The sequence below is a fragment of the Manis pentadactyla genome, chromosome 8, assembly GCF_030020395.1.
Source record: "Manis pentadactyla isolate mManPen7 chromosome 8, mManPen7.hap1, whole genome shotgun sequence".
In the NCBI taxonomy this organism is placed as follows: Eukaryota; Metazoa; Chordata; class Mammalia; order Pholidota; family Manidae; genus Manis; species Manis pentadactyla.
The window spans coordinates 127,172,556-127,194,081 of record NC_080026.1 but is presented as its reverse complement, the minus strand read 5'-3'; the positions used below and the strand labels follow the sequence as shown (position 1 = coordinate 127,194,081).

Sequence of the window (21,526 nt, the reverse complement as noted above, 5' to 3'; positions counted from 1 at the left end):
TAGCTCCTGGCAGATAGTCTGTGGTAGAATGAATGAATCTACTTGACAGATAGTAGTCTTGGTTGAGTGAATGAATCTATGCAGTCTAGGTCCCACCTATTCCCAGTTTTTCTGACCCCCTGATGCTCTTCTACAGCTGAGCAGTTGCCTGGCTTATGCTTGAACTCCTCTGGTGATGGAGAACTCAGTACCTTACCAGGCATTTCTTTTTCTTTCTTGACTATTAAGTGCAAAGGCTACCTTAATGATGCTTTTGGATGCATTAGAGAAAGATCTGCTCTTTGGGAAAAAACTGGGAAAAAGTGCAAACTCTAGGTTATACAGCCCTTCATTTCATGGCTTCAGATGGCACCTTTGTGGTAAGAAAATGGTGCCCTTACCCATGGATGCTGCCCAGCTTGGGAGATGTTCCCCCAAGGTGGGCACCTTTGTGTAATGTGCAAACTGCACAACTGTTTTGGGACATCTCTTCTGTTAAGACACTCTGCAGAGCGGTCTTAATGTGCCCAAATCTGAGCTTTCAGGGAACTGGCAAAGCATGGCAGGTTTGTACCCAGGTTCCCTGGCTTGGGGTACATGTGGGCTAAGGGCACCCCTTCCTGCCTGGAGTGACACAGCTCTCCCTCATCAGGAAGGTTCAGCTGAAGTGGGGTGAATCAGCTGTCTCCCCAACCCTCACCTCCAGTTCTGCCTCTCCCTGTCTCCTCCCCAGAGACAGATGGTGAGTGTTTTGGAGGTGAAGGAGTCTGCTCAGTGTGAGACCAGCAGTGTGGAGTGACATTGCCCCTGTCCTTAGCTTTGGTAGGACAGTCAGCACCAGCTATATGGTGGCCTCTGTGGACTGAGCTGTACCAAGGCTGTTCACGATAGAAATTGGGGAGGTCTGAACTGGGGCCTTGCAGGGGCCCAGGCAGACAGAATCTCTTTCCTTGCAGTGGGAGAGAGCTCTTCATTTATCCAGTTGGTTTTTAAGATGTGCTTCATTGTAGAGGACAGGAAGGCCTGTGTTCAGTTGCCTGTGAGGAGGGCCTTGGGCTTCCCAAGCTCTCCTTGGTCATTCTGGAAGTGCCCCTGGGTGTGCAGATGGCCTGAGTAACAAAGTCAGGCCAGACAGTCTCCCCGACCTAGGCAGCACCAGCCTTCATGTTTCCCATCACTATGAGTTTTCCTGAAGGTTCCATTTGCCAAGTTTCTGTCTGGTGGGATTTCTTTATTCTTAATTAACAAGCCTGGACAAGCTCAATATAAAGGAAATGCATTTGCTGGCCTTGCATATGTGGGGGCTCTACCTGGTCCCTGGTATAAGCATAGAGCCATTTTCTCAGCAGGACAGGTTGGACTGATTTGATAATGATGGTGGTAATGATAATAGATAACATCTATAATTTAATGAGTGTTTGACGTGTACTGGGTGTTAATAGGCATTATTTCATTTTTCTTCATAGTGATCCTGTAAAATGTGTCAGCATCATCGTGAATGGTGGGGATCCCATTTTCTAGGTGAGAAAGTAGAGGCTTTGAGTTGTTAAATAGCTCTCCCACAGGTGTGCATCTGGGAAGTGACCTGCTAGGATTGGAGCCCGAACTTTGCTGACACTGAACTTGTGCCTCTAACCTCTGTGTTATCAGCAGCCCCTCCCTCAGCCTGATCTTTGAATTTAACACATTAGAGCTTTCAAAATGGAGAGTTCTCTTCAGCTTCGGAGTCCAGGAAAGCACGAGCCACATGGTCTTCCGAGCTTGGAGGCAGAGACGGCAGGCTAGGGCTCGCCAGTGCCCTGTGAGTGACCTCCTGACCTCCCCCACTCCCCCTGCTCATCCGTGAAATGGGGATTCATGTTGACATCTCTTGTGTCACTTCACACGGTACCCGCCCAGGACCTGGCACTGAGCGGAGTATGGGGTGCAGTCTCAGAGTCGAGGTGCCCTGGGTCCAGCTGGGCAGCATCCTGACAGTGCGGGCTGCTTGCTTCACCTTCTAGGCCTACTTTTCTCACCGACAGAGTGGGAATAATGACAGCGCCTCGCACTCTTAGCTTGACGTGAAACTCACATTCAGTGAGTGCTGACTGTGATAGCTTTCTGGGCTGGTACATTTTGAATAATTTCAAATTAATAATTCGAGTTTGAATAAACCTGCAAAAGAGCCTAAAGTAAAAGCCGTATGTGAAGATCTGACTCCATTAAGGAATTGGGGGCCGTTATTTATTTCAGAGGTTTTCTCGTGTATTACCTTCTTTGTTCATGGAAGCAGTGGTAGAGGCCCTGAGAACGTAGATTTCCGCTTCACAGAGGGAGAAGATGTGCCCAGAGAGAGGAGAGGCAGCTGCCCCAGGCCACCTCTGCACTCTCCACCTTCCCCATGCACCCATATTCAGCATCAGCAGCAGGAGCCATTTTTTTCCTTGCGTTCCTCCAAGAATGAGCTAAAGAGCCAACTCTTGCTTTACTCCTGTTCCTAAGCTGCCCTTACTCTCTGGAGACATGCACTTTGGCCCCGTGGCTCAAGCTGGCTGCCCTGTCTGCCACCTCTGCCTGCCCCAAGCCAAGGCCAACCAGGGCCTGAGCATGGAGGACACTGTGCCTATGTCCTGGACCCCCCCATAGGACACTGCTCCCCACTTTTTGGAGACCTCAGAATTTGCTCTTTTAGTACAAAGGGTGGCAGGGTGACATCCAACATTGGTCTTTCAGTTCACCATTCCTGGGGGCAGGGAGGTGTGTGAAGATTGCCAAGGCCTTCACTGAGGCTTCTGGTCCCTCCCACGTGGCTTTGGGAGCCCAGCCCTTTTGAAGAACAAAGCAAAATGGGCGTGTCCTTGTCCTTAAAGAGACCCACCTCTCAGAACGTGGAGGGGCCATTAGTGGGCTGGGAACACCCTCTGCCTCCTTTAAGGCCCTGGGTTTGCAGCCGACACTATCTGAGGCTGGGCTGGAGCCCACGCCAGAGTGGGAGCTACTCAATTGGTGGCTGGACCCTTGATTTACTGCCTACAAGGGTCCATGAAATCCAGACTCCTTCCAGGGCCATTTAAATCCATTTCAATAGCCTCAGCCCCAGAGAAGCCAGCTGAATATGCACCCCTCACCCACTCTGAGGCCCAGGTTTGATTATTCCTAAACCTTCAAAGTCCACATGCATGGATTTAAATGAGCTCATATTCATACTAGTTTGCTCATTCATTTAACAAATATGTTTGTCACACCTACCATGTATGAGCCAGGTGCTCTGATTGATTATATAGCATAAGGAAAATACCATCTTGCCTTCCCGGAGCTAGGAAGACAGACATTTTTTTGTTCATTTGAATTGCGATCCAGTAGAGGTCCACGCATTGCTATGAGTTGCTGTGTCTCTTAAGCTATAGCAGTCGGTCTCTGGGCCCATCAGGATGACCTGGGAACTTACTAAAAATGCAGATTATCAGCAGTCCCAGACTTTCTGGAGTAGAAACTTTGGGGGTGGGGGCAGCAATTGTTTTTAACAAACCTTGGTGATTCTGATGCACATCAAAGTTTGAGAACCTGATCTATAGGTTTTCTTCCTTTTTTCCTATATGTTTTTCTTGTAACTTGTTTCTTGGAGAAACCTGGCTCTAGTCCTGTAGCATTTCCCCCCGACTGGGTTTTACCAGTTGATCCCAGGTGCCCATGGACAAGTCCTTTACTCTGTACCAGGGAAGCAGATGACTCCTCTAGAGGGGCTAACTTTTGGAGGTGGGGGGTGTCCCTGGAGGATGGGGCAGAAATGGGGTGATCTCCATACAGGGGAACAGTATGTGTGAAGGCCTGGAAGCCTTGAAGCGCAGATGTTCCAGGGCCTGAAAAGGTTTGGTGTGGCCACGGATGGGGTGATGGAGAGAGGTGAGACCACAGAGGGAGGCAGGGGAGGCATGGGAAGGCCCCAGTGCCAGCTGTGTGCTAGACGTCATCCTGTGGGGGATGGGAATCGAGGGCTCTGACAGTGGTGGAGGAATATGAGCAGACCTAGCATGACCAGGTGGCTCCTACTACAGGGGAGCATGGCTTGGAGGGGCAGACCTGGAGTGGAGAGTCCTGCTAAGGGTCAGCAGGATCAGGACCAAGGCTGTAGTGGTAAAGTTGCAGAGATGCTGAGGCTGTCTCACAGGTATGATAGGACTTGGGAATGTAAAGATAAGGGAGGGAGGAGCCTGGGGTATCTCCCATCTGGGAGCCGGGGTGGTTCTTCTGACCGAAGGGGACATCTGAGGAGGAGGCAGGTCTGGGAGATTTGAGAGCCTATCTCATACTGTTGGAGGTAACTCAGCACATGTATTACTAATATCCTGATTTGGGGTGTTGATGCCTCAGCTGAAAAAGACCTCAGTGGCCTTCCAAGTTCTCTGGATAGTCACTGAGTTTACTTTTGGGCACACATGAAAACATCCACCCATCTGTCCATTCACCCATCCATCTCTCCATCCTTCTGTCAGTCCGTCCACCCACCCATCCATATGACCACCCATCCACACACCCCAAAATTTACTGAGTGCTTGTGGCATGTCAGGAGCTGGGAAATCAGATGAAGTAAGATGTGCCTCTACCCAGATAAGCTTAGCATCTGTGGAGAGGCCAGGTGGACAAAAGTATCCTAATATTGTATGTGGGGTGATCTGGTGGAGCCCCTCCAAATGCTGGGCTCCCGTGGGCAGGGGCTGTGAGGTTTCTGAATGTAATTCATGAAAATTAGTAGGAAGACCTATTGGTCTAAGAAAGCACCTCCTCACCTCCTCCAGCAGCTGCCCGGACACACCTGGGCATGCAAACCTGTGGTTAGGAGAGGGACTGTAAACCACCCCGACTCATGGTCTGGGGACCTGGGGGGGTCTCACTCTCTCGGGCTGCCCCAGTTCTCTCTCACTGGGGTATCACATCTCCTAAACAATCAGGGAAGAAACCAGCTGAAGTTGCACCACCTCCACTCAGCCTGTGCCTGCTGCCGTGGTTTCTACCGCTGTGAATGCTCATTTCCATAATTATTATTTAGCGTTTGGAGAGCAGATATTTTATACTCCATATTCTTTGTAACCAGGAGGGTCTCCTGGTTCATGCCAATAAAATTTCCATTTGCTCTGGACATCAACCACGATGATTTAAAAAAAAACCCATAAATTATTTACTGAAATGGAAGCTCAACTTACAGTAATAATGCATTAGTTTAGCTAGCCGTGAAGCCTGTTATAGGGTAATAAAATTTTTTATTTTCCTTCTGAAAAGATCTTTCCCAGTAACCTACACATGACCTTGAGCTGATCAATTTTCAGAGATGACACTGTAGGGAGGGTGTATAAGGAGAGAGAGAAAGGGAGAGCTTTTTACAAAAAAGCCTGTGTTTTAGGCAATTGTCAGCAAATACCTGTTATATCACAGCCAGGAGGAGAAAAGAAATGAAAATATATATTGCATCTTTTAAATCATAAGGACCAGACCGTAGAAATCCTTTTGAAATAGAGCATTTATTTGATAGATACATAAATCTGAAAGCTAGCAGGAATGCGTATTTGGAAAAGCTGGGGAGTCACCATTGTTGAAGCTCCCTGTCATTTCTCATGAGCCCAGAGCCTTGTAAAATAAAATCAGCCCAGTGTTTCGTCTTCCTCTAATACAAAAAAAAAAAAAAAATGCTGTATTTATGGAGCAGGATTGATTTTATGTGTCTCAGAAAGTCTACGATTCCACTCATGGCCATTTGCTGACTAATGTCTCCAGCAGGGAAGAGCAATAAGTGAGCTCATGAATTACGGCCAGCTTTGACATTCTCTTATCAAGCCTGTTTTTTATTTTAAGAACATCTGCTTTGATTAAGGCCATTAGAGCCAGAAGGAAATAAAAATGTGTCTGCATTTTACATGTCTTGCATTTTTAGCAGGAACCCTGATGAATCCCGCATTTCGATTCTTACGTCACTAAGGCAAGTGATGAGTATTAACCTAACAAGTTAAACTAGTTCCTCCTCAACTACCTGGTTTGGGATCCTACTTAACCGGTGGCAGGTGACTTGTGGGTTGAGTCAACTTTTACTTATTTATATCCTCTATTTTGCTGCAAAAATGTTTTCATTTACATACCCCTTTGTGCTGCAGAATTCATTTTAAAAGTGATCTGACTGAAGAATATTTTGGAAGGTGATTCATTCAGTTTAGAATGAACCTAGAAACACCCATACTGACTGACTTCTATATTCACTAAACTAAAAAGATTGCACAGGAAATATATAAGACAGAAGGGACATTACATTATCTAAAATGAATAGCAAAGGAGACCTGATGATTATTTTCTGTTGGTTTGCTAGGAAGCTTCAGGGTCTCTTTCTCATCGCCTTGGCTTCACCGTAGTTCCGTGTCTGATAGTTACATTCTGGACATGGACAGTGTTTTTCAGATTCTGTGATGTGAAATCATCAAATCCCTCTGCATTACTGCATTTCATGGTAACTTAGTGCTTGAAATGGAAGATGTTTTATCTAGTTGGAGCAGTGTAGGAGGTATTTCTGAAAACTCCCAGATCCCTCAGCTCTGTCCTTGATTACCGTTTCTGGTAAAGCATTTTTCTTTAATCTCTTTTAATCAGTCTTCTCTCCCTGTCTCCACAGATGGGTCTCAATTTCCCTTTCATCACAGCTTCTTTTTTCTCTCCCAAGTCGGCACTCTCAAAATCTCTATTCTCGTTGGGCTTTTAGCTTTGGCTTTCTTTTCTGTTCCCCATGTGCCCAAGTCACTGGGTGTGCTGAACTGGCACATCATGTAGATAGGAGCAGTCATGGGCAGATGGTATTGTATTGGCTTTACAGAGAACCATAAACAGGGCCACAGTTAATGACAGTCACTGTTTCTTACTGTGTATAACTAACTGGTAGCTAGGACACACAACATATACTTTGTACATATAGACATTCCACGTATCAACTGTCTTCTGGTGGCTATTAGCTTAGATCTGTCAAATATCCCTAAACCAGTAGAAAATATTCCATTGACCCCTTTGTGTTTATTCCTAATTATTTACCTATTGAATGAAAGCTCTAAGCTTGGTTGGGACTATTAGCACACCAGAAACTTCACACACCCCAAAGGAGCTAAAATAGGCTTTTCCACATTCTTTTCCCCAAGAATTTTTGAGTTCAACTTTATCATCCTAAATAAAGAAATATTAACTTGAGAACAAAGTTGTCACTGCAGGTTTTGTCTATTCCTGTGCTGCACTGATGCACATTAACTGGTGAATTATCTTTGATTTGGGATATATAGAGCTGTAGATGTAGGCGTGATGATATGCATATATCTGTAAAAATGTTACCCTTCCATACATTTTATGCAGATCAGTTTTAAATCATTGCAAATGTAGTTGCATTTTAATTTCTGATAGATAAAGTCCATGAAGCTTAATTGCTCAAGGCTTGGCTGAGTGATCAGCAAGGGTGGTGGTGGGGAGAGGGAGACACAGGGAGAACTGAAAAAAAGCCTTGGTTCTTGCCCTGAAATATCCTCAGGTTCTCTGGGGACCCAAGGCATGTGTTCAATGTGTGGCCCAACACATGCTATTTTTCAAGTCAGTGGGACATTCTCTGAGAAGGGCTGAGTGATGGGATAATTAGAACCAAGCAGACAGCAGGGTGGATGGTTTGTCTACAGATAATAGCTTGTTTGCTAATTGCCAACACCAGATTTTCTGGGCAATTAGACATTTGGTTTCTTCCAAGACCTTCTGTGCAAGTGTGGGCACATGGCTGCAGGCCTTCCAGGTAGCAGGTGGAGAGAAGGTGGCTCCCTGTGCAGGACGGTATCTTTCTGCAGCTTCCCAAAGGGCCTTGGGCAGAGGGGTACAAGGGACTCTCTGGCTTGGCCCCTCGCAGAGAGGCCAAATTCTCCCTGCTTTTATGGATGGGGGCGCCCTTGTTTTGGGAGATTAGTAAAGGTGGAAATTAATAGGCTGATTCAGGAGCTGGGCTTCTGTTCCATTCTCTTTTCAAGAGCACTGAGTCATGGGTGCTAGTAGAAATCAGAAATTGTTTCCCCTCTCAGATGAGCAAGTGTTTTTTTTTAATAAAAATTTTTTTTAATGTGGTCAAGTATATATAACATAAAAATTGCCATTTTAACCATTTTTAAGTGTATAAATCAATGGCATTAATTACATTCACAATGTTATGCGACCATCACCACTATCTATTTCTAAAGCATTTTGTCATCCATCCCAATTTGTCCCTCCCCCCAGCCCCTGGCAACCTTCATCTACTTTCTGTCTCTATGAATTTGCCTATTCTAGATATTTCATGTAAGTGGAATTATGTAATATTTGTCCTTTTGTGTCTAGCTTATTTCACTTAGCATCATGTTTTCTAGGTTCATGCATGTTACAGCATGTATAAGAATTTCATTTCTTTTTATAGCTGAAAAATATTCACTACTATAGATATACCATGTTTTGCTTATCTGTTCCTTTGTTGATGGATACTTGGGTTGTATCCACTTATTGGTCAATGTGAGTAATGCTTCAGTGAATGCACACAGACAAGTATCTGTTTGAATTCCTGTTTTCAGTTCCTGTAGGTAAATCCTGGGAGTAGAATTGCTGGGTCATATGGTAACTCTACATTTGATGTTTTGGGGAGCCACCAAACTGTTTCCACAGGAGCTGTGCCATTTTGCATTCCCACCAGATATGTAATATACAAGCATTCCAATTTCTCTGCATCCTTGGAAATAACATTTGTCATTTCCATATATATACATTTTTATTATAGCCATCCTTGTGGGTGTGAAGCAGGATTTCATTGTGGTTTTGATTTGCATTTCTTAATGACTAATGATGTTAAGCATCTTTTCACATGCTTATTGACCATTTGTTTATCTTCTTTGAAGAAATATGTTAAGTCCTTTGCCTGGCACATTGATATTTGTTTCTGTACTTACTTGCTTCTGCATCTTTCTCCCAGAGGTTGGAATTGAGGCCCATCAGGAGGAGAGGCCATGAGCCTGCAGAGAGGCTGTGCAGATTGAAGCTTCACATTCAGTCTTTCATGATTCATTTCTTTCCCTCAGCCCGTTTGGCACCCACTGTAATGATGCCGCTTGCGTTCTCACCAAGCAGGAAGAAAAAAAAATCAGTAAGCGCGTGGGATTAACGAAAGTGATTTGGCAGCAGAGGCAGGTGGAACCTCTCCTGGTGCCCCCCTAGAAGCAGGCAGGTCTTTCTCAGACACCTCACACCCCCTGGGTTACCCTGACCACAAGTATTATTTTAGCAAATGACCCATTTTTTCCCCCCTATGAGGCATTAGACTATGTATTAAATGGAGCAGTATTTGCACAGCACCCCACATGGCATCTGGGATCTGTAGGTGCCCAGAATCTGGCCATCATGTCCACGGTGGGAGTCTGCAGCGGGAGCCGGCAGTCCTCACTCAGCCGCTCTGCCAGCCCTGCTGGTCCTGGGCAGCGGGCAGGGAGAGCAGTGTGGAGCTTCCAGCACTGCCCAGGGACAGTGTGACTTCTCCGTGGGCGCTCATTCCTGGGAGCGAGCCTCTGAGCTCTGGGGAGGTTTCAGAACAAACGTCTGGGCCTGAATGATTGCAGGGGCAGGAGGGCAACTGACAAAATGATACTCATGCTACTTTCCTATTGCTTCTTCTCCAGTTTGATCTTGTGTCTGTTGTGGGGCCCAATCTGCAGGGTCCAGGAAATGGGGCCCTGAAATGCTCATCTACCTGTCCTTCTGCTGTGGTTTTTCTTCCTGAATGTCAAAAACCTTCAGTATCACTGAAGAGAGATGAGTTCCCCATGTTCTGGTGGGGCCTCATGCTACAGAAGGGAAGAAGTGATGCCCCCACTAAGCAAAGTTCTTCCTGGAAGTTGCACTCCTGTACTATATTCCTATGATAGGGGTTGTTTTCTTTGGGGGTCCCACACCACCTTGGGAACCTGAGGGTGGTGGATTCTCTTCCAGGAGAATGCATGCAAAAAATTGCACATCATCTCAGGAGGCTACAGGGTCCTCTAGTCCATGTGGTGTCTGGATTAAGAGCTGGTTCCATGGAGGGCACAAGCCAGGAGTTGAGGAAGTCAGGGATTGGGCAGCTTCTCCGCTAAGTGCGAGTTGGATGGCACATAGCGAGAGGCCTGGTGGTCACTGGGAGAAAAGCATCTAATTTTGTCAAGGTTTAAATACCAACTGTGTTGGGGTGCTGGAACAGACGCCCTACCTTTATGGGTGAGGATCAGTCTAGTCCCACACTAGCCAGCTTTCCAGAGGCAGCAGTACCTGAAGGAGCAAAGCCACTCAGCCGTCCTCTGCCCCCTGGGTCAGCCCAGACCACTTCTAAGGCGTGTACTTTGTCTTTCCTTTCAGAGCCGGCCCCCACATCTGCATATTCATCTCCAGCCCGGAGTCTGGGGGACACAGGAATAACGCCCCTGTCCCCCTCCCATATTGTGGTAAGAAATGTGTATCTATGTGTGGGTGTGGGTACTGATTACCATTGCTTCCGGGGTCTGCTCTCACGTGGCAGGCTGCTGGGCAGCTCCGCACACTCATAGGTGGACATTAAATTGTTCTGGTACTAGCCACGCGAGCCTACTGAGCCCCTTCCCCACTCTGGGCCTGAAAAAGTTTTCTGTGGTGTGGCTGAGGCTTCTGGAGCCCCTGGGCCTGGGTGGATATCATGAACAGTCAGGGTGGGAGCAGCCCTTTAAAGATTTGCCACTCAGAGACTGTGAGGCATCCTCTTAGAAGGAAGCAGTCACATCTGGCCAGGTGAATCAGTGGCTTTTGACTGCCCTGAATGGTTGTGTCCCAAAGCCAGGGCTATAATTGCTTTGGCAACAGCTTGCCAGGGAGATGCCTGAGCAGTGAGGGGGGCTGGAGTGTGGGCATTTGCTCCCACCCAGAGCCAAAAAGATAGATACTGTGGGGCAGCCACTCGAGGGACCTACACACAGCCAACCAGAGCGGAGTGCTCGGAGGAAAGGGTGGCATTGGTAGGAGCTGCTCAGAACCACAAAGAAGACCATGCTGAGGAGAACTTCGGGGACATCACCAGGTAGGGGCACCAGTTTGTTCTGGTTTTAGTGGAACTGTCTGGATTTTAGACAAAGCCCTGCATCCTGGAACTCTCTCAGTCCTGGGGAAATCGGGGGCTTGGTCACCTGTGGCCAGGTCCTGTGGTCTCCAGCCCCTGCTGTGCTCTCACCAGTACACTTCCCATCTGAAATGTATTGGTTAATAATTTGACATTTTGTAGATGTTAAAATACAAAGTGTATACTGCTTAAGAAAAAAAGGTTTGAAAACCTGGAATGGTCTGACCCTTTCACTTGATGGCTGAGGAAAGCTCTGGGCCCCGGGGGGACAGGATTTACTAAGATCATGTGACTGGTCATGGCAGGACCAGACTAGGTGGGGTCCCATGTATGCTGAGCCCTACTCCCATGCACGCCACGCCTGAGCAGGTGGGGTGGTTACCTGGGAGGTACACGAGGCGCGGTTGGCAAAGCGCTCTGGGCTGTGTCTGGTTTGCACAGAGGCTTAGGAAGGGGAGTGGGGAGAAGATTGTGCCACCTCAGGAGCCACTGGGCTCTGGCCTTGAATTAGCCAACTTCTGGCACAGTTAACAAAGGGCGAGGGAGGCAAGCCGTGGGCAGGTGCCCTTGCCCGGTCAGCCTGGCCCTGCACTCAGGGAGCATCTCCACTTGTCCCTGAGCTGCTCAGGTTGGGGCTTTGGCTGGCCTGCCCTCTCCCGAGGGCTCCCCATGTGGCAGGCTCAAGCCAGAATGCGGAATGTCCTCCTGTCTATGGTGGGTGTACTGCTGGCAGGATGGAACCGCCAGGGGCCTCTTTCCGGACCTAGGCCAGGCCGCCCCCTGATCCCTTGTGCCTGACTTGGTGTATCTCTAGAACGATGCCGACACGAATGTCTCAGAGCAGCAGATGTTCCTCGTGGTGGTGGCCATTGACTTTGGGACCACGTCCAGTGGCTATGCCTACAGCTTCACCAAGGAGCCGGAGTGCATCCACGTGATGAGGTGAGCTCTGGGTGGGGCTGTGCTGGCACCAGTCATGGTACCTGTGGAGACCAGGGCGGCCTTGGGGAAAGAGAGGGGGGTTTTCAGTGAGCGGGTGAATGACAGTAGCTGGGTGCTGGTTTCTGGCCCACCTCAGCCCAAACTCATGGTGCCACTTTGGGAAAGCACTTCTGGTGTCTGGGTTCCAGGTTCCTGGTCTGTAAAAGTGTTGGTTTAGTTCTGATTTAGTTAGTCTGGGGAAGGGCCTGGACGGTATGTGTAAAACTTGGCCCCTAGTGATTCCAGCATGCAGAGAGGCGCTGACTCATAGGAAGGAGGAGACCCAGGCGCCACCTCGGCCACTTACCTGGTGACCTTAGGCAATTGCTGAACCTTCTAAACCTCAGTGTTTTCATCTGTGACATCGGGATATTGTCAGTACCTGCCTCACAGCGTATGTGTGCAAATGAAATGAGGTCTCCTGTCAAGTGATCAGCACTTAGTAAAATGTAAGCAGGGAAATGATTAGTTCTTCCAAGTGAAGAAAAAGTCACTGAGATGACAGAACCAGAAGCAGGAAGAACATGCCTGAGGAGAACCAGAGTGGAGTGGATTTCAGCCAAGTGGACCTCAGGGGTCCCCCTGAAGGGCCTTGTGCCTCCTGGGGCACTGTCTGTGCCCAGGACATTGCCGTGCCCTCACCCCATGCACACAGCAGCCTAGCAGGCCCTCGTGTCCACCCCACTCACGGGGGATTGACTGTCTGTGAGGACTCTGGTCTCTCCTGGCACCAGTACCAGCTACCCCAGTCTGGCGCGTGGCCTTCCTGCAAAGTCTGTGGCCCCGCAAAGCTTTGGGAGCCAGAGATTTATCACCTTGATTTTCCAAATTCAAGGATGGCTCTGAAGGTACATTGTGATTGGCTCTGCCCTTAGCTAGTAATCGTGGAATTTCGTCACCACTTCTCGAGTAAGAGCTTATGCATTTTGGTGGAGTGCTGTTTAAAACATAAGTCATTATACAAGTCATCCCCACCCCAGTCTTGGCTTAGGCCCTGCCTTTCCTCTGGAAAACCAGATGTCCCAAGAGGCTCCAGAGACCTGGGGGTGGCATCTCATCAGCAGATAACGGAGAGCCGGTGTTCGCAGAGAACGCTGCTGACGGCACAGCCCTCGGTGTTCAGTTGCCACGGGGATTCTGCCTCGGTCCGTCAGATGCTGTGAGGGTCTGCTCTGCCGCCCCCCAGGGTGGAGTCCCAGGTGGAGAACAGCAGGCTATTAAAAGCTAAAATCAGTGTTTATGAGCTTCTACGTGGTTGTTGTAAGAAATGTTATTTTGAAGGGATAGTCATGCAGTGAAAATAAAAATAAAATAAAATAAAAGACAGACATCACTTTAGGTTTTTTCGTGAAGAATCATCACAAAGCTTTGGCAGAGTTCAGGGCCTCTTAACTATTATAGAGATTTTGGAGGCAGGTCTACCTGGATTTTACTTCAATCAGAACATATTAATGTAGCCATGAGACAAACTGACAAAGTTATGAATAAGAAAGTTTATTTTTTTTTGTATTTAAATTGGATGAAGGAATAAAAATTTGAAAGAAAAAACTAAGAGGTTCATTACCTGTTAAAAATGTCAGGGTGAGTAGTGATGGGAAGTCCATTTGTGGAAGGTGGTGTGTGGAGCCCTCCCCGAGGCCAGGCGCCCGGCTTATGCCTGGGGTGGCCATGGTCCCTGTGTCTCAGTGGGGTCACTGTGGGGGCTTTTGCTCCCTGGGTAGAAGCCTCATCCTGATGAGCCTGACTGGAAAACCCGCCAGGGATGGTTCCAGACCCATCCACACAGCAAATCTACATGGAGGCTGGCTCTCCCTCTGGACCGTGATGGCCCTACTGCGGCTTCATAGGCAGTGTTGGGAGCAGGTTGTAAGCTCAGGCAGGAGCACAGCCACCGCCCCAGGGTGAGAGGCGCGCTTCCTCCTGTGCTGTTTCCACTGGAGGCCACTCCTAGGGGTGGCCTGGCTGCCGGCAGGATGGGAGCCAGCGGAGGAGCCTGGTCGGGTAGAGAGCCCTGGCTTCTGTGCTTCGGCCCCAAGGAAACGGAGAACCAGCAGGTGGCCCGACCTCTCCGCAGTCCTTCCTTTTCTCCTTTCTATCCGAGAGAAGGAAGGACGCCTCTGGGGCTCAGCCTGCCCCTGCGCTGCTCCGTCGTCCCTCCCACTGCGTATGCTGCCTGCCTGTCTGTACCCACCTCTGCCCTCTTCTGGCCCCCCTTCAGCATAGAGTCATGCAGGACAGCGTCCCCTCCCTCCCCGAGTTCCCAGCAGTGCTCCCAGCCCACCTTGTTGCTGTGTCTGTCGCCCCAGTATGGAGGCACCCAGGTCTGCTTCCTGCCTGGAACTGCTCCATGAACTCCAGGGGTCACCTTCACCCCCCTTCCCCAGGGGTTCAGTGTCAGCACAGTCACCTGGAGCCCCCACTTTCCCTGCAGCCTCCTTCTTGGCCAGCTCCTGGTCTGTATAAAGTGTGCTCTCTCCTCTAGGCTCCCAGCTCCCCCCTCTGGGGTGCCCGGCTCCTGATGGACCCCCATGGCCATTTGGATCCGTTCCCCCTCTGGACAGTCTGTCTGCCCTCAGTGGCCCCCTTGCCATGGCTCTCTACCCTTGTTTGAGCTCCCTCACCTCTGCTTCCAGACTCAGCCTCTTCCTCGGCCTCCTGGCCTCCTGTCTGCTTCCCTTTAGTCCAGTTTGCTCTGGCCAAGAGCAGCTCTGATGGTCATGCTCCTGCACTAAACCTTCAGTGGCTCCCCATTACTCACTGATTAACTCTGACTCCTCAGTGTTCCCTTCAGCCTGCCTCCAACCACCCTCCCAGTCTTCATTTCTCACACTTCCTATTCACATACTTCTCATTACACACTCTCTCTCTAACCCACACAATCACTTAGCATCCCCCTGACTTGCCCTGTGCTTGCCCACCTCTGAGCAGCCTGCAGTGCTGGACCCTGCATTCTCTCTGCCCTACCAGATGGCACGCCTGCCTTCTCTGGCCCCTGGAGCATTTCCCTGGCCCCACATTTCCACCTGATCAGGCAGTTATTTATGCATTTGTTCATGCCCTACCATGTTTCAGGGAAGATTCAAGCCAGCTGTACATCTGCTATTGAGTGCTTGCAAATTAGAAAACCAAACCCACCCCTCTCAACACCCAAAACATTCCCTACATGTTGTGAGTTATTTCAAGGCAGAGACATAAATGTTTCACCTCTGTGTCACTAGCACCCAGTACACACTAGATGCTAGTAAAAGGTGAGTAAAAAAACAAAGCAGACTTTGTTACCGAACAAGAACCTGGCACTTGCCCCCTTTTTTTCTTTCTAACTGAGGTGGCATCTCTAGTCTGTACTTGGTCAACCAGCTGAGCCAGGCTGTGCTTGTAGCAGCTACTAATGATGGGCACCATGTCTAAAACAGTCATGCACACACACTGGGTGCTGCCTGAACTGGGATTATGAAGAGGGTCCCATAACCTCTCCCTCTTCTTGGTGGCAGGCGATGGGAAGGGGGCGACCCCGGGGTGTCCAACCAGAAGACTCCGACCACCATCCTGTTGACTCCGGAGAGGAAATTCCACAGTTTTGGGTACGCAGCCAGGGACTTTTACCATGACCTGGATCCCACCGAGGCCAAGCAGTGGCTGTACCTGGAGAAGTTCAAGATGAAGCTGCATGTCACTGGGGTAAGCGGGCCCCCGGCCCCCAGCCCCACAGCCTCCACCTGGGAGACCCGGGTTCCTCCAGCTTTGGGTGGGAGGCTCTTTCCAACCCGTGTGACCCTCAGGTTTCTTCCAAGCAGAAATGAACATCCACTGACCTTGATTTTAGAAACAACCTGGAGTACACAACACTTTCGTGGAATACACAGAACTTTCTGGGCAGCGAGATATCCAGCATATTTAACAATTTGTGTGCCTGGGAATCCGATCGGAGTGGACGGTAGCTGGAGCACAGGCACGGAGGGCTGGGGGCTCCCTTCCATGCCAGGAGATGCCCTTCAGTTGCTGGATGGTTGGGGGATCAGGGGATCCTGAAGGAGGGACTTGGGGGTTGGCAGTACTTGGCGGCCTCAGGCAGTTTGTTAGTAACACCCGGCCTGTCACCCCTGTGTAGGGAAGAGGCAGCTCAGGAAATGTAGTGCTCAGTAACTGGAGGCCGAACTCCCACAGCAGTTGGGCTCCCAGCACGCCACTGTGTCCTGTAAGATGCCTCAGTCAGCTAGGCCCCCTCCCCCAAGCTTCAGGGAAACGCTTGGGCCATAGGGTAGAATTCTTTCAGTTTAAGCATTTTATCCCGTACATTTTCCTTCCCCGTCAGTACTCAGACATGCAGGACAGCGATTGGGTTTAAGATCACGGAGCCTGGGGCCAGATGGCCTGGGCTGAAATCCTGCCTCTGCCACCTTCGAGATACTTAATCCCCCCTTAACCTCGCTGTGCCTCGTTTTACCTCATCTGTAAAATGGACTCATCGGCAGTGCCTTCTTCCTGGGGCTGTTGTGAGAATTAAAGGGATGAGGACACACAAAGCTCCTGGAACAATGCTGGCTCTTCGCAGGTTCCAGTCACTTGCTAACTCCTATTATTCTTGCTTCCATTTGTCTACTATTAGTGTCTGCAGATGAGAAAACAAGTGTTAACGGGCGACGGAGCAGCCAGCCCCCTGCCTCCCGAGGCTCTGTGCTCCTTGCTCTGGCTGCCTCTCTGCTAGAAACACATCCTTCCCATTTCACCCAGAAGGAGCCAACGCCCAGGAGCAGCCTTGTGCAGGGGGAAGGGCAGGAGTTTTGTCAAATTGAGTTTTTTCAATTCTGAGCCCATAGCTTCCCAGTGCTTGGCCGCCTTTCTGAGCCTGGGAGTCTGTACCCAAAAGCTGGGGTGTCTTTGCTGAGCACTGGGGAGGTGGCTGGTCAGGAGGAGTGGGCTTGTGCAGATGGACCAGGACCACTGGCAGGCTCCGCAAGGCTGGGTTAGCAGCTCGATGCGGTAATGAGCCTGTCGGTTCTGGAAGGCTTGGGGCTTCCTCCTCATGTTTGTGCCTACTCTCTGCCATCCCACCCTGTGGGACCTCTTTCATCACTTTGTGATGATGCCCGTCTACCCAGCCTCCCACACAGCATCCTGCAGGGACCCCAAGGACCGCTCTCAGGAGCTGCTTTAGCTTCTGGCCGAAGAAGGGCGGCAGGAGCTGGGTTCCTGGTAGGTTGGGCAGCGCAGGCCTTAAAATAGGGGCTCTTATATTTTGGTGACGTGGTTGGCAGCTCATGGGGATGAACGCCTCCTGTCTGTTCAGCACTGTGCCCAGCGGCCAGGTGGCCTGACTGTTTAGGCCTTCACTGGGGGGCTCCTGAGGGTGACCGTGTGAGTCCGTGTGTGGAGATAGTACGTCCGTTGCACTGGCATTCGGACTGCTGCCTTTCTTTCCTTCCTGGGCTCCACTGCTACCCTGAAACCTCTGCTCCCTGAGGATCCAGGAGAGAGAGAAGAGAGGGCGAGAGGGAGCTGCCAGGCTTCCTCCGCGGTAAGGGGACAGTGCTGCCCGTTCTGGAGGACATGTCCCTCTAGTCTGCCCCTCAGACTTCGGGAAACACAAATAGAGCTCCCAGGGTTCTCCACGTGTCTGCCGAGCAGCTCCCCAAGCCAGAAGGCATGTCTCTCCTTGGTGTGGTTTTAGCGTTTGCATCCTCTCCCCCCTCCAGGACCTCACCATGGAGACAGACCTGACAGCAGCAAATGGCAAGAAAGTCAAAGCCCTGGAAATCTTTGCTTATGCCCTGCAGTACTTCAAGGAGCAGGCGCTGAAGGTAGGACACATGCCGGGGCTGTGAGGTAGGGGGAGGTGTGTGTGGCAGCAAGGGGAGCAGGCACAGCCTCGAGGGAGGAGGTGTGGGATTTGCACTCAGAAAGCAGGCTGCACCCTTGTGCACCTGGAGTGCGAAATTGTGCCGCTGCTGTGGAAAACAGCCTGGCAGTTCCTGAAAAGGCTGAACACAGAGTTCTGGAATACTGACTAAAGCATGGATGAACCTTGAAAACACCATGCTAAGTAAAGAAGTAAGGTGCAAAGGGCCACGTACCATGTGATTGCATTTGTATGAAACATCTGGAACAGGCAAGTCCTTAGAGACAGGAAGTAGACTAGTGATTGCCAGGGGCTGGGGGAGGCGGAGGGAGAAGTGACTGCTCAGGACATGGGTTTCTTTCTGGGGGGTGAAATCAGATCATCCGATAGTCACCCAACCTCAGAGATACACTAAAACCCACTGAATTGTACACTTTCAAAAGATGAATCTTAGGGTATGCGAATTATATCTCAGTGAAAAAATGAAAGAAAGAAAAGCAGGAGGCACACGTAGCAGCTATGTGATCTTGGGCAAGGAGCTTAATCACTCCGGTCCCCTCCTTCCTAGCCTGAAGATGGCAGGGAAGGGTTTTGCACCCTGTGAGTCATTTGATATTGGATCAGACATGAAGGGCCTCCTCTGGTGCAGGCACAGTGAACTCTTGGTACATGGTTGCTCTGCCCACCCCCTTCCTCTGTGCCCTCCCGGACCCCATGGAAAAGCTGTGTGAGGCCTCCTTGGATCACCCTTGCAAAGATTTGTGCGAGGAGGACTCAGAATGCAGAAGACTGATATCTAAGTGGAATAGAGCTGTCTGCTCAGTGTCCCCTCCCAAGGGCATGGTGATGAATTGGTGTAAATCAAATGATTGAAGAGCCCTATGTATTGAGCTTTATACAAAAAGAATTGGGAACTTCAGAAGCCTTTGGAATTATGCGATCACTAGAAGAAATGTAGTGAATTCTAGAAACAGGGTTGGAGGGGGACAAAGAAGTGAGAACATGATAGCATGTTCACCCATTCAAGTACCTTTTTTTGTGGAGTACTTTTTAATGCACTGATCCTATACAAGTTCTGGCAGTGCAGAAATAAACACAGTATGAAGGAGTATGCAGTCAGTGGGTCAGTGTCATGAGGGGTAACACTGCAGGTGTTCCATATACAGTGAAGACAGAGATTCTGCTCAATGGGAAGCAGCAGGGAAGGCTCCCTGGAGGAGGTGGATTGGGGGTTTCTCACAGGCAGCAGCTGGAAGGGAGGGTGTTTCAAGCTGGTGGAATGGCACAAGGATAGTTCAGGGGAAAGAAAACATAGCAAACAGCTGCAGGAAACAGGCCGTTTGGAGTGGGAGAACGGTGAGGCTGGGGGATAGAGCAGGAGTGGCCATCTGGGATGAGATCTTGCAGAGCCTCAAATGCCAAGCTAAGAAACCTCTTCTTGGGTGATAGGGAGCCATCGAAGGATTTCTAGTAGGAGCATGCCATGGCCACAGAGATAGCCTTAGAGGGAGGGAGACCACGTGGTCCTCAGGTCCCAGGAGATGGAGGAAAGCTGTGGGGAAGCAGTTGACTCCGATCCTGATGGAGCTTTGTCTGGGGGGCAGCTCCAGACTCGGAGAACGGTGGGGTCTTATGGGAAATGTGCAAACCAGAAAGAGGGAATTGGGGAAAGGGAAGAAGTAGATCCTGGAGAAAAATTCATCCACCAGAAAGGGAGGGGGGAGAAGACTGTAGGGAAGGAATCAGGAGGGAGATGGCGGCTGGGTTTGCTTCGGAAGACAGCGACCAGCCAAAGGCAGAATGGGACGGGAGCAAGGCCGGCTGGGACCCGGAGGATGGGGGAGCACCTCTGCTCCTTCCAGGCGGCGGCAGAGCAGCAGAGGAGGCCGCAGAGAGGTGGAACTCTGTCAGCCCGAAGAGCAAGGGTCCCAGAAGAGACAGGCTCAGCACCTGGTGGCCCAGGCCTGTCTGCCTGCCCCACATGGGGCAAGTCTGCGACAGATAAAGGAGCAGAGGGAGGCCTGTGGGTGAAGAGGTGGAGCCATGGGCACTCTGGGGAAAATGCAGGACTTGAGAAAGCCCCTGACACTGGAGAGTGATTTAAGTTGGCCAAGAGGGAGGCAGTGGAGGGAGCAGGTCAGGCAGGGGTGTGGGTGGGCAGGGCGTGTGGACCTGTCAGCTCAGCCGGAGGCTCCGGGAACTTGCTATCAACATCTCCAGCAGGAACATGTTGGAAAGAAATTCCAGGAGGAAAAGCTGTTTGAGGAGATTTATAGGAACTAGGCCTTCCCAGGAGAGCTGGCTGGAATTTGAGGGACCAGTGGATTTGGGGTGGGGGTTATTGCATGCTGGACCAGAGTAAGCTCCGGTACAATGTGTACCAAGGCAGAACAGCTCAGAAATCACACAGTGCAGCAGTCTTGTCGTTCATGATGGAAACAAGCAAAAGTGCCCAACACAAGGAGATATTCCATTAGTATTGGGTTCATTTCCCTTCCAAGCTGTTCTCCATCCACGGGTGAACAAACATCTTATGTAAACAACTTTACCTATGGCCAAGGAGGCCCATCATTCATGTTTTGAGCCTTTTCCTGTTTAGAGAGTTTGAAACAGCCTGGATGATAGTGGGCATCTTGTTTGTCACCCTTCCCAACACATGTCACATGCTTATCTGGTTTTGAAGCCCAGTGCTGACCTGCAAAAAAATAAAGTATGATAAAAAAACCAAAAACAAAACCAGAAAAATGATTGTTTCACATTGGCCTAAAGCAGAGATATTTTTAAAACATGTTTAAGAAAAAAAGTTTACTGCCTGTACTTAACACAACTGAACTGTACTTAAAAATGGTTATGATGGTAAATTTTATGTTACGTGTATTTTTTCCACAGTGAAAAATGAAAGAAATTTTAAAAGGCAAAAACAAGTTTGCTGATCAAAGAGGAAGTTAGTTCAGTGAGAGGGTGGGTCAGTCCTAAGATAGCGGTTTGAAACAATAGAGAAAATTAGATTCCTGTCAGAAAAAAAGTTGCCCACCTTGTTTACCTTCTGAAACACATCCCCAGAGCTGACTCTGATGAGGAAGCGCGTTAGTATGAGTTGAGGTTTGGTCTTAGGTTTGTCTGGTAGGAACAGGAGCAGGTGGGGAGGAAGGAACTGAGTTTATTCAGTCTCCTCTGGACCAGACATTCCCTGGGTGTTCTTATTTAATCTGATGCCCGGGGTTTAGTGTTATTCTCCTCCTTGTACAGATGGGTATACTGAGTCTGAGAACCAGTCTAGAGACATGTTTTATTTGTGGGGACCTGGTGGAAACCTCTGATGCCTCTGCCCATCCCTTTAGCCATGGGGTTCCTGCTGATATCGTTTAGCCTTAACCAAATTTATGGTCAGCAGGGGTCTTGCCTAGGTTCTGTGTGTTCATATCCTTCCTATCCTGCCGGGAAAACTGCCCAGATGTGCTGGGCTTGTGGTGAGGTAGATGACAGTGACAGCTCAGACAACAAGTGCCCCCAGTTACCAGGCATTACCACTGTGGGCCAGGCACTGTACGGCAGGCACTGTACAAGACCACATGGAACAGTTTGGTCAGGACCTTGGTCTTAGAGTCAAGAAA

The 21,526-nt window shown here is 49.7% G+C and overlaps 1 protein-coding gene across 3 annotated transcripts in view; it reads left to right on the top strand.

Annotated features, from left to right (window-relative positions):
• HSPA12A (heat shock protein family A (Hsp70) member 12A) overlaps window positions 1-21,526 on the top strand; it is a 173,901-nt gene that overhangs the window by 130,827 nt on the left and 21,548 nt on the right. For all 3 annotated transcript variants that reach the window (XM_036898987.2, XM_057506378.1, XM_036898988.2), the window contains 4 exons: window positions 10,366-10,451; window positions 11,910-12,037; window positions 15,568-15,754; window positions 17,770-17,874. In XM_036898987.2, coding sequence (XP_036754882.2) covers window positions 10,366-10,451; window positions 11,910-12,037; window positions 15,568-15,754; window positions 17,770-17,874 — 506 coding nt within the window. The remainder of the gene's footprint in view (window positions 1-10,365; window positions 10,452-11,909; window positions 12,038-15,567; window positions 15,755-17,769; window positions 17,875-21,526) is intronic.